General features: G+C 40.8%; 1 protein-coding gene across 1 annotated transcript; it reads left to right on the forward strand.

Moving 5' to 3' along the window:
* Window positions 1–1,847: 1,847 nt before the first annotated feature.
* On the forward strand, window positions 1,848–10,018 carry LOC110889403. The gene is made up of 3 exons (XM_022136917.2): window positions 1,848–2,080; window positions 9,536–9,669; window positions 9,756–10,018. The coding sequence occupies exons 1-3, from the start codon at window positions 1,884–1,886 to the stop codon at window positions 9,815–9,817; spliced, it is 393 nt and encodes a 130-aa protein (XP_021992609.1). The 5' UTR covers window positions 1,848–1,883; the 3' UTR covers window positions 9,818–10,018.
* Window positions 10,019–12,290: the final 2,272 nt, after the last annotated feature.

A 12,290-nucleotide genomic window follows, 5' to 3' on the forward strand; every position in this document is an offset into this window, starting at 1 on the left:
GGATTGCTTTGTAGTATATCTACTCTTTTACTGTTATGGGTCATTTTAGTGATTTCCTTTTATGTTTCAAACACCCAATCATCAACCTGGGGTATCCTATTGTTATCCAGTGAGTTAACTTGAGACTCCCCCATCTTTATATATTAAACACACAAGAAGGGATACCTTTGTGTTTGGGTTTAGTATTTAGCATATTTCGTGACGATTAATAATATGCTTGCATTTGGTATATTGGAAAAAAGTTATCAGCGAAAGTTGCGATTGAAGATCTTATTCATCGTTTTCAAAGCGATTAAAATTTAGAAACATTTAATACTAATTCTACTAAATACAAAGTAATGGCAGGTAGTCGGGCAACAAGTTACGCCGCCACCCCCTTTTGAATAGAAAAACCAATTCTACTAAATACAAAGTTTGAGACCTTTAGCGACGAAGAATTACTATTAACGACTTTTTGAACTCGATCCAAAAGTCTCACAGCGTCAGGAGCGAGACCACCAAAGGTATCAAACGCAAACAAGACAAACACATGTTGATTCTCCAGGCAGGCTTTCTCATGTTTTGCCACTTTGCTCGCCTCTGCCTTGAGCACCGCTTGCCCTACGATAAAGCCCATTTTAGTTAACAACTTTAAAATATATATTTTTATTATGTGATCATACACAACCTGCCCCGAAAAAAATTAATGTTGAATTGGTATAAATTAGATCACCAAATAAACTGACATTAGAGAGAAAATTATAGCCCCGTCGCTAAAATAATCATTTTTCACATAGTTAGCTTGAATGTGTAGTCAAATAACTATTCTATCCAATATTTTTTTTTCATGAAATTATAGTCTAGTGGCATATTAGGGTGAAATAAGACTTAACGACCATTATGTCCTAGGTTGATTCTCACAGAGGGTTTTTCACAGATTTATGGGATTTTCTCTATAATAGGTGTATATGCATTATTGCGTAGTGGAGATGGATATGATCGGGTGGTTCCACTGGTACCACAGTGATACTTCAAAATGGTCTGTTAGTAATCTAAATTTGTCGTTAAGAAAAAGAAAAAGAGTTACTAGGGCTATAAACGAGCCGAGTCCAGCCGAATTTTAAAGCGAGCTAGAACTTGAGGCTCGAGCTCGAATTTTAAATCGAGCTAGACTTTGAGGCTCGAGCTCGACTCGATTAAAAATCGAGCTATCTCAGCTCGTCTCGATCTAGCTCGAATTAACAAAGATCGCATCGCAAAATTTACTAAGTAAAAAGTTCTCAAAGACGAAACTCTTCATAGACTAAGGGCCATAATTGTAATGTAATGTAATCAAATGGCTATATGCAAGTATAAATACTTAATTTACTTTATACATTGTCTTTGTCTTCTTTTATAGAGGAAATACTCTATTAGTTTTTGTCTTCTGAGCGATATGGGACAAAAGAAATGAACGATGTTTTAGCTTTTGTAAACCTTGTCGAGCAATGTGGGACAAGTTGTGACTATACTTACATGTATACATCATTGTAAACCTTATTGAGCCGGCTCATGAGCCAAGTCAGGCCTAGCTCGACCTGGGCTCGTTTACAAACCAAGCCAGCTCATTTACAACTAAGCCAATTTCGAGCCGAACTTTTTTCAAAGTTTTTCTCAAACGAGCTTCGAACGAGCCGTAAGTTTTTTGAACTACTGACCGGTTTTAATAAGATGTTACCAGTAACACGACACCAAGATAAGATTTACATTTTTCATGACACGTGTCAAAGCCCCATTTATACACCATCTTCAACAAACCATACGTGTCAAACTCCTGAAGACACGTGTAAATATATCTTCACACACACATCTCCATTGCCATCATCATAAATACTCGCTTGTCTGACAACCTAAGCAACAAAGATATGTTCAGCACAATTAAATCACTTCCTGTCCAAACCAAATTACCAGCAGTCTCTACATTCTTCGGTAGCTCAAACAACTTCGCCGGAAAAGCATCTCCGGTCATCCGATCTGTAAGATTCAAGCAGGCATCCGCCGGACACGAAGAGCCTGATAACATGGACAAGAAAGAAGAAACTAAGGAAGTTGAGAAAAAGGGGTATGTATGAATAACAAGTTTGTTGATATAAATTTAATTTAAAAATATAAAATTATGAACGTGATGCTCTAATTCATGAATATATTTTTTTGGACGGTAAAGAATTTCACGTGTAAACTCACCATGTTTGGTGCTATGTCTAAGGTCGACTACTCGCCAGTTATGAGACCGTGCCCCGATATGCGAGGGAACCTGATGAAATTCGTAAACCCTCGTTCCCGTCAGGTTGAAATTCACGTGTAAACTCACCATGTTTGGTGCTATGTCTAAGGTCGATTACTCGCCAGTTATGAGACCGTGCCCCTGATATGCGAGGGAACCTGATGAAATTCGTAAACCCTCGTTCCTGTTAGGTTCGAACCCGGGATTAACCTGATGCGATTTTTTACTTTTGTAAAAATAAATAAAATTATGTGGTTAGAATCCATTATTTCTTTTTCTTTTTCTTGGTATATAAAAAGTGTTATAGACATGAGATATCAAATATTTAAAAGAATTGTATTCATATTTAGCACTTGTGTTTTACGCGTCGTTAGAGACCTCTTAAACCTAATAAGACACTGTTGAAACACGGAATCACCGCTGGGATGACTGGACCGCTTTCTCCATGAGGGTGAAGAATCACGTCTTGTTCTTCCTCTCCTCTCCAGATCTGCACAGAGAAAACAAAGGTGGAACCGTAGAGATGACCGGTAGGGGATAGAATCCCCTGTTTCCAGTAACAAAAGTGTGGCGGCTCCATCTTGTCTAACCCTAATAATGAGGTGAACACCTCCTTATATAGGGGACATGGGCCTCCCCTAACCTCAATGGGCCAGGCCCAGTTAGGGGTTATCTCTACAAGTCCCTAGCCCAATGTAGTATATACTACAACGCGTTGGGCCTCGCGGTTGGGTTAGTCAGCACAATAATAAATAATTAATATAAAAGCAATAAGTAACGGGAAGGTCTGACCGCTCAGGTCGGGTCCAATACCATACCTCTACAAGTCCCTAGCCCAATGTAGTATATACTACAACGCGTTGGGCCTCGCGGTTGGATTAGTCAGCACAATAATAAATAATTAATATAAAAGCAATAAGTAACGGGAAGGTCTGACCGCTCAGGTCGGGTCCAATACCATACCTCTACAAGTCCCCCAGTCTAGTGTTGCTCACGAGTGCAAGCGCTGGGAGGAGCACTAGACTTATTAGGAGTGTTGGGAAGTGAGGATTATTAATTCTATGTTTACCTGTCGCCGAGGCGTGAGAGCTTTGCTAGCCATGTTTATTGCGTCTGTCTTTCGTTGTGAGTAAAGACAATGGAGCGGTGAAATGTGCACGATAGTTCATCGTGGTAATTGGCTAGGCAAAGGCTGGTTGCTGCCTTTTGTACTGGCTCGCTCTCATGAGCTGCCAAGGTTGCACGTATGCGTATATATCCCGCACATGGACTTTGGAACTGGGTGAGTGTTTTTTGGTTGTTGAGTGTGGGTATGGCTCGTACACGCATATAACTTATGTAGCATCTGGGACCATACCCCTTCAGGTCCCCCCAGTCCAGTGTACCTTTGGGGTGAGTTTATCAGCCGGAAGGGATTCTGGACTCATAAGGATTGAGGTAATGTTGACTTTGTTGTATATAGATTTGGTGTGTATGTTTGAATCGTATTGCTAATTGTGCGGAATTTTGAATCAAAATGGCACATAGCACATGGAGATGGCGTACAGAAGTGAGCCAAAACAGCGCATGGCGCATGGAGTTGGCGTATGGAACTGAGCCAAAACGGCGTGTGAGTCACTATAAAATATTCAACCTTTTGTATGACTATGTTGGTTGTCGCATGATGCGCGCGTGTTTATCCTTATGGAATGTATATCCCTGGTGTTTAAATCTTTGTAAACTGTTGTCTACAATATTTGCACGTGTTAATCCACTTTGAGTCAGGTTATCGCGAATGAGAATTGGCATAAAGTTGCGTCAGGTTAATGAAGTGGAAACCCTAGCCTGCGCTAATCCTCCGCTGTGCCATAACAACAATGTGGCGTGAGGCAAGGAGATGTGGCTTGTCTTGAAGAATGTAGGTGTAAACGAAACTTTATTTTAGCCAATGTGTTTTTGCGTATACCCAAAGTGGTGCGTGCATTTGTAGCTCAGTTTACGTTTTGTAAGCGTTTTCGTCTATGGCTAAACATGCGCGCACGCGCAACATGTACACTCGTATGTAAAGGCAACAGGGCCGCATGGAGCTTAGCATGCTTGCCTGTGTAGCAGCAAGCTCGCCTGGAGACTGGCGTGCTCATATCTAAAGGAGCATGTGTGTATAACGACTTGCGTGCTCATGTGTGGAGCCTCAGGCTCGGATGGAGACAGAGATGATCGTATGTATAACACCCGACTCGTATGGAGACCGACGTGCTGGTATGTAACAGAGTTTGTGCGCATGGCGACTTACGGGCTCGTATGTAGAGGAGCATGCGCGCTAGCGCATGTGTGCTCGCTTGTAAGTAAAGGAGCATGCGCATGTGGCGACTTACGTGCTCGTAGTAAAGGAGCATGCGCGTATAGCGGCTTACGTGCTCATAAATAGAGGAGCATGCGTGCAAAATGCATGTGTGCTCGCTCGTATGTAGAAGGAGCAGGCGCGTATGGCGACTTACGTGCTCGTAAATAGAGGAGCATGCGTGCAAAACGCATGTGTGCTCGCTCGTATGTAGAAGGAGCAGGCGCGTATGGCGACTTACGTGCTCGTAAATAGAGGAGCATGCGTGCAAAACGCATGTGTGCTCGCTCGTATGTAGAAGGAGCAGGGGCATATGGCGACTTACGTGCTCGTATGTAGAGCAGAAGTCTCGCACGGAGACTAGCGTGCTCGTATGTAAAAGGAGCATGCGCATATAGCGGCTTACATGCTCATAAATAGAGGAGCATGCGTGCAAAACGCATGTGTGCTCGCTCGTATGTAGAAGGAGCAGGCGCGTATGGCGACTTACGTGCTCGTATGTAGAGCAGAAGTCTCGCACGGAGACTAGCGTGCTCGTATGTAAAAGGAGCATGCGCATATAGCGGCTTACATGCTCATAAATAGAGGAGCATGCGTGCAAAACGCATGTGTGCTCGCTCGTACATTGTTTGTCCTGCAAACAAGTCAACACGGTAAATTATAACAAGGGATTTGATATATGAACGCATTGTACCGAAACCTTGTTCTTAGGAGGAGTTCGTTCTATGCATCCAAACTCCGTAATATGTGAAAGCAACTTCAAACTTCGGAATGGTGTTGGACTATGCTAGCCCGTTTGCTTATTGCAGCTGCTAAAAAATGTCAGTAGCATTGAAGTTGAATAATAATAAACAATGATACTAGTGTGCGCTAGAAATATTGCAAGGTTAATGCTCGTTAAAACGATGGGCTACTAGCCATGTCGTTAAATAATGCATTTGCTAGACGTTAGCCAGTTTATGTTATCGGGGAAACATGTAACAATGCCTTACTGAATAATTCAAGTGTTTACAGCCGATTACATATGAACACTGTCCATATATTAGCTAAAGTGATATGTACCCAAATGCATAGTTAAAAGTCGTACACCGACTCTTGTAACACGTAATAATGTGTTTGAGTCATAAAATGAAAGTTATGGTGCAAGATTATAAAGCTGACATGTGAACTAACATTTTAATTGTAGACGAGTAACAAATGTGTGAGTGTGCCATATGTAATGCGTCTGTCACATGATTGCTTAAACAAAAACGGACTCCTGACGGTATAGTGATGATAAAATATCACTTCTATGCTTTTACTTGCAACGGATCAAAACATTACTGTTATTTGAAAACGACCGAATGTTGATACGTTGTTTGAAAACGTCCACGTCGTAACTAGAGCTGTTATTGCCTTGGTTTGGCTTTGTATGGGATTTATTTATTTATGTGAAAATGACTTGAGTTGAAGCTCAACTGTCGAAAACATGCCATAAATAACGAGTATGTGGCATGTTTATTCAAAAAGAGACATTTCCAAAGAATATACATGTGAAAACTAGTTTGCAAGCCCCCCCTTTTTTTATAACTGTTAAATTGGGGAGTATAAAAAATGTCCCTCAAGTTTCTTGGTTAGTGACATCATGATGAGCATCACACAAACAATAAACTGTCGTAGAAAGCAGAGGTCGAAGTTCATTTAAATATAGAAGCAAATGTTTCCGATTATCAAGAGATGCCCCCCCACAAGGTTGCACCGGCAGGGTATTGCTAAAATATTGTATCAGTTTAAAACTTATCAGTTTTATACTTTGTTTAAATAAGTTTTAATTTGCCAACTTTGGTTATGTTGATGCTGAATGTTGATTGGGCTTTTTGGGCTGCTGGGCTGGCTGTTACTTATTTTCGGTGTGCTAAAGGCCCAAATATAGGTCTGCTTAACAACCGGATATAATAGGGTACCCACCTAACTTGTTAATCAATCACTTCAGATGTTTTCCAGAAGTTTCTTTCTCTCTTTTCTTTCAAAGGTCGCTTACGGTTTTTGTACAGTTAAATCACTGAATCGTCTTATATCAGCGATTTTAGTGTAAGATCTTGTGAGTATTGATGATTATCGTGCTGATAATCGTCTATTGTTGAGAGTTGAGAGTTAGTGTTGATTATGCTCGGATCGGTTCCTTGTATTCGTGGTAATCATCAAGGTTGGACTTTCCCAGAAGACATCAGAATGTGAATGGATCGGTTCGTATCTACTATATATCGTATATGTTGATATGTTTTCAGATTGAAAAACATATGTTCCAGCAACACACATTCTAGATCCTTCGTTAGTCTCTCTCACATTCTCTCACTTAGAGTATTTACCTTTTGATCGGATTCAAGCATATGTTAAAGATCTTGTGTTAAAGATCTCTTTTAGCTTGTATGGATCTCTTGTTGGTGGAGCTTATGCACGCCACGCGCCGCCGCGTGTTTATGCTTATCCGACTGAGCTTGCTCGACGCGCACGGCGTGTCGGAGCTGGTGCATATCATGCGCGCCGCGCGGTTGAGCTTATCGGACGGGTGGCGCACGACGCGTCGGAGCTGGTGCATACCATGCGCGCCGCGCGGTTGAGCTTATCGGACGGGTGCCGCACGACGCGTCGGAGCTGGTGCATGCCATGCGCGCCGCGCGGTTGAGCTTATCGGACGGGTGGCGCACGACGCGTCGGAGCTGGTGCATACCATGCGCGCCGCGCGGTTGAGCTTATCGGACGGGTGCCGCACGACGCGTCGGAGCTGGTGCATACCATGCGCGCCGCGCGGTTGAGCTTATCAGACGGATGGCGGGTGTGTGAGTCCGCCGTGCGCAGAGGAGCTCTTCGGTTAGCACCAAACGACATCACCAGAAACATAACTTGAAACCGTTTGTTTTTGGAGACTGGGTACAAAATCTCCAATAACATATAGAGGATGGAAATCTGGTGAGAAGAAATCAATCAAATATGGGATGAACTTTGCTTATGGAGGGACAGGTGTCTTCAACACATGTGTGAATCAACCAAATATGACCACACAAATAGACTATTTTCAAACAGTTTGTTCAGCAGAAACAAGATATCCAACTTAGCTCATCATCCATTGCAATCATCTCTGTTGTAGGCAATGACTATGCAACTTACTTTTCATCAAATCACTGTAAGTCCACCGTGCGCGGAGGCCGGTGTGAGTGCAAATGACAGTGTATGTTATATGCAGTGGCCTTTTAACCACATTTTCATGGTGAGGTGTGGGAAAAGGACCATGTAAAATGACAACCACAATTTATTTATATAAAAAATACATCGAGGCTACTACCCTTTTTCATGAAAATGACGCTGAGTGATATTGTGGTTTTGAAAGGTGTGAGCATGTGCCAGCCTGGACACAGCTGTAAAGCTTTTGGAAAGTTGGCGTATTTGCCATGTTTTGTTGTTTTTTTTATTCTCTAAATAAAGTAATCATTTAAAATAACACAGCTCACCTTTAGAAAGGATGGATGACAGCTGTATGCCCGTTTCTTTTAGAAAGGGCAGGTGAGTGGATGACAGCTGGTCATATATTGCAACTTTTGTTTTATAATATTTTAAAATAAAGTTGAAATAGATCCTTTCCCAAGGCCAAATTCAAAATTATTATTTATTAGTCACCAAATCCTATGATTCTTCTTGTACCACAAATATTAATTAAATAAATTGATAGATATTTGGAACTTTCGGAGGTGACGTAAAATTTAAGCTTTGCAATTCGTTTTTCTATAGAAACAAATTTGTTTCTTATGACTTTTGTCATAACTCTATTTGGAAAAAAAAGTTTGCACCGGAAACAGTAGAGTAGCTGACTTACTTGTTTGATGCATAAACGAGAGAGAAACCTGTTAATGGCGGCGTAGAACTCATAAAACTTGGATCTTGGAATTATGACTTGAGAGAGTCTTGTACGGCAACAGATCTGAGCTCTCTTGTACATAAGGTTGTGAACCCCCTTTGGAACAAACGTAGATCTGAGGATTTTGAAGCACCAAGATAAGTGAAATACCACAGATCTGAAAATTTTGGAAAACACCACACAAATCTGTGGGGTTTATCCATTCGAAGGTCAAGAGTGTGACTCTAAGAACACAGATCTAGAGATCTGAGGATAAAACAAGATGTGACCAACAAATGTATAACATAAACTCGGATGGCGCCAATGTTGAAACACGGAATCACCGCTGGGATGACTGGACCGCTTTCTCCATGAGGGTGAAGAATCACGTCTTGTTCTTCCTCTCCTCTCCAGATCTGCACAGAGAAAACAAAGGTGGAACCGTAGAGATGACCGGTAGGGGATAGAATCCCCTGTTTCCAGTAACAAAAGTGTGGCGGCTCCATCTTGTCTAACCCTAATAATGAGGTGAACACCTCCTTATATAGGGGACATGGGCCTCCCCTAACCTCAATGGGCCAGGCCCAGTTAGGGGTTATCTCTACAAGTCCCTAGCCCAATGTAGTATATACTACAACGCGTTGGGCCTCGCGGTTGGGTTAGTCAGCACAATAATAAATAATTAATATAAAAGCAATAAGTAACGGGAAGGTCTGACCGCTCAGGTCGGGTCCAATACCATACCTCTACAAGTCCCTAGCCCAATGTAGTATATACTACAACGCGTTGGGCCTCGCGGTTGGATTAGTCAGCACAATAATAAATAATTAATATAAAAGCAATAAGTAACGGGAAGGTCTGACCGCTCAGGTCGGGTCCAATACCATACCTCTACAGACACAATTTGTCAGTCCTGCCGATTCGTCCTTTGAGCCAGATGTCCTTTGAAAATGGCTCAAACAGGAATTGAAGTTGTCTCCACTAGGGACCAGATGTCCCTTGAAAATGGCTCAAGCAGGAATTGAAGCTGTCTCTCCACTAGGGAGCGCAGACCCTTTAACCACTACACAAGTACTAATAGGTGTGTTTTTGGTGGAATTAGGGATGTGATGTCGCATTCGTATGGCGAAGGGTACGCGACTCGATCAGACGAGGAAGGTTTCGGAGGGACCTACGGAGGCAATCAATCTCTTTCTCATGAGGATGAAGATAAGATCGTCCATGGCAATTCTCCTGGTATATTTGTTGACCAATTTAGATCATGAATCTGGATATATTGCGTAATGAAAACTGATAATATTATTATTAATGTGGTTTTGAAGAGTATGACAAGACGCAAGGAAGCGAGGTAAAAGAGAAGGAAAAGGCTCGTCACCAATGCTAACTCCTGAAGATGGTAGTAGGGGGTTCTGGTGGATCACATGCAGAACACGTGATGCTACTTTGTTTATGTAGTTTAAAACATTTTATTTCTTGCCTTCTTTTTTATGGGTTTAAGTTTACAAGTCGGGACTAGTAAAGTGGTACGTTATGTAGGTTTATGAAAGCTAATATAAAATACGTTACTTTTATGGTTGATTTTGCATTCCTTCTCTCCTCATTACCGTTTAAAAATAATGAAGATCAATCGGTGGCCGAAAAAATGAAAGATTAGATTTTTCGTGAATTTGCCAATAACTTTATAGGCTGGTAGTATTTTGGAGCTAGTAAGATACGACTTTAGATCAATAGGTCTTGGGTTCGATTCTTATAAGGGTGTTTTTTCATATTTATTGGGTTTTTCTTCTGAATTGGTGTATAGGCATTACGTCTAGTCGAGATGGATATAATCGAATGGTTCTGTTGGTGGCATGATGATACTTTAGTGGTCTATCAGTGATACAAAATTACCATTAAAAAATGGTGGATTCAGTTTGCTAACAAAAAAAAAAAAAAGTGAAGTTTTCCGATCAAATTTAACAAAACATTGTGCTTTGTCGAAAAGTATCAGCGGGAAAAGAAAACAATTGTTATATTTTCAAAACTACCCACGCTAGGTTTTAAATGTATGTGTGTAATTTGGTTTTGAGTAAACTATCAAACAGGTCCTTGGACTTTGGTAATTTTTATCACTTGGTTACTTTAATCTAAAACTTAAATTTTTTGAATTTGTGTTTCTCTGGTTTTAATTTTGCTTTCGTTTTTAATTAAAAATAAATTTGTTCAGATTTTTCAGTTAATATAGAATTTTTTGTGTTTTTTCTCCATATTAATGAAGGACTAATGGTCAGATTTTTTTAACTTGTTATAATAAAATATGAGAAGACCATTTTGCCCTTTATTAAAAGGGTAGAAAAAGACAAAAAAATTTGATATTAACTGACAAAATCATATTTTGATTTTGGATGAAAATGAAAACAAAATTAAAACCACAGGGACTCAAATTTAAAAGTTTTGAGTTTTGGACTTAAGTATCAAAAGTGACCAAATCTCATAAACCATTTTGACAGTTTACTCTTTGGTTTTTGATAAAGTTATATTAAAGAGTAAACTGTAATTTTACCCCATGTGTTAAGAGGTGATTGACACTTACCCTCTATTTCCAAAAAATGTCTTACACCTCGACATTTTCTGATTGCATCAATGTACTCACTAAGGGGTAAAACTGTAACCTTACCGAAAGGGTATTTTCGTAATCTTACACATGTTTATACAGGAAACTTCAATTTATCCATGTGTTTTACCTACCCTGACATGTTTACACCTTGATTTATTAAATTGGCTTATCTGGCGATGTCCCGACTGCCGATATTCCGACCACCGGAGCAAATAACGATGAGGTCACTTTTGTCTAGCTTCCTCATCAGCTACCGGATCACCAACAAATCATCTCTCATCCTCATCCTTTACCACAACCTCCACTGGTTCTGGCCAAAACTTCTCACCGAACGTCACCGTTAACCGCCAAAGGGTGGTTGACACGTTGTTCCATGCCGTTCAAAAATAAAAAGGATAGAGATAGAGTGTCTAATGTGCAAGCTCTAAGAGCATTCACATCCAAGGCATCATATTCTGAGTGAGATGTTTTTAAAATATAAAAAATATAAAAAGTGGTTGTGAGTGGATGAGAGAGAAAATGTTGCTGTTCATCTGTATATTTGGGGGACACTGTTCACCCCTATAATCAATAATGTCATGTCAAGTCAAGTCCTCACTCCACTCTCTATTTTGGAAGGAGTGGTCACAATTTAGGGAGTGGTAAACTTATTTTCTAATCAATAATGTCATGTCAAGTCCTCACTCCACTCTCTATTTTACACTCAATTACTAGCAATGGTCAAGTCCTCACTCCACTCTCTATTTAAAAAAAAAAGATAAATTTATGATTGGTTGAAAGTGTTTGGGACCCACCATTAACCCCCTCTCTCTCCAGTCTCTCTCCTCTTCTCCACTCGGTGAATACTCACCGTTTTTGTCCCTCACCATTAACCGAAGATGGGTCACCAAACGGGTGGCAATGTGGCATCCCCTTACCGCTCGGTAAACCCCACTTTTCGATCAAGTCCTCGCAACCACTCCCTCCACCCTAACAAACAAATGAAGTTTGGTAAGTCGAATCAAATTCAAGGCGGTGTGGTTATCTCACTTATCTGTACCCGGGCCGGGTCAATTGAACCGTAGACTTAAAACCCGGTCGGTAGGGAATTTCAACTTCCACCCCAAGAAACAAATAGTCAAGTTCCTCGTGCAACCGCCTTTCGCGGAAAAACCTATAACCACACGTCACCACCCCATCTATTAGCCGTCAGATCATCATACCATCTTCAAATCTCATCCGTCCATCAATACCGTTTCCTTTATAAATACCCTAATTACGA

Source organism: Helianthus annuus, chromosome 11, assembly GCF_002127325.2.
Source record: "Helianthus annuus cultivar XRQ/B chromosome 11, HanXRQr2.0-SUNRISE, whole genome shotgun sequence".
In the NCBI taxonomy this organism is placed as follows: Eukaryota; Viridiplantae; Streptophyta; class Magnoliopsida; order Asterales; family Asteraceae; genus Helianthus; species Helianthus annuus.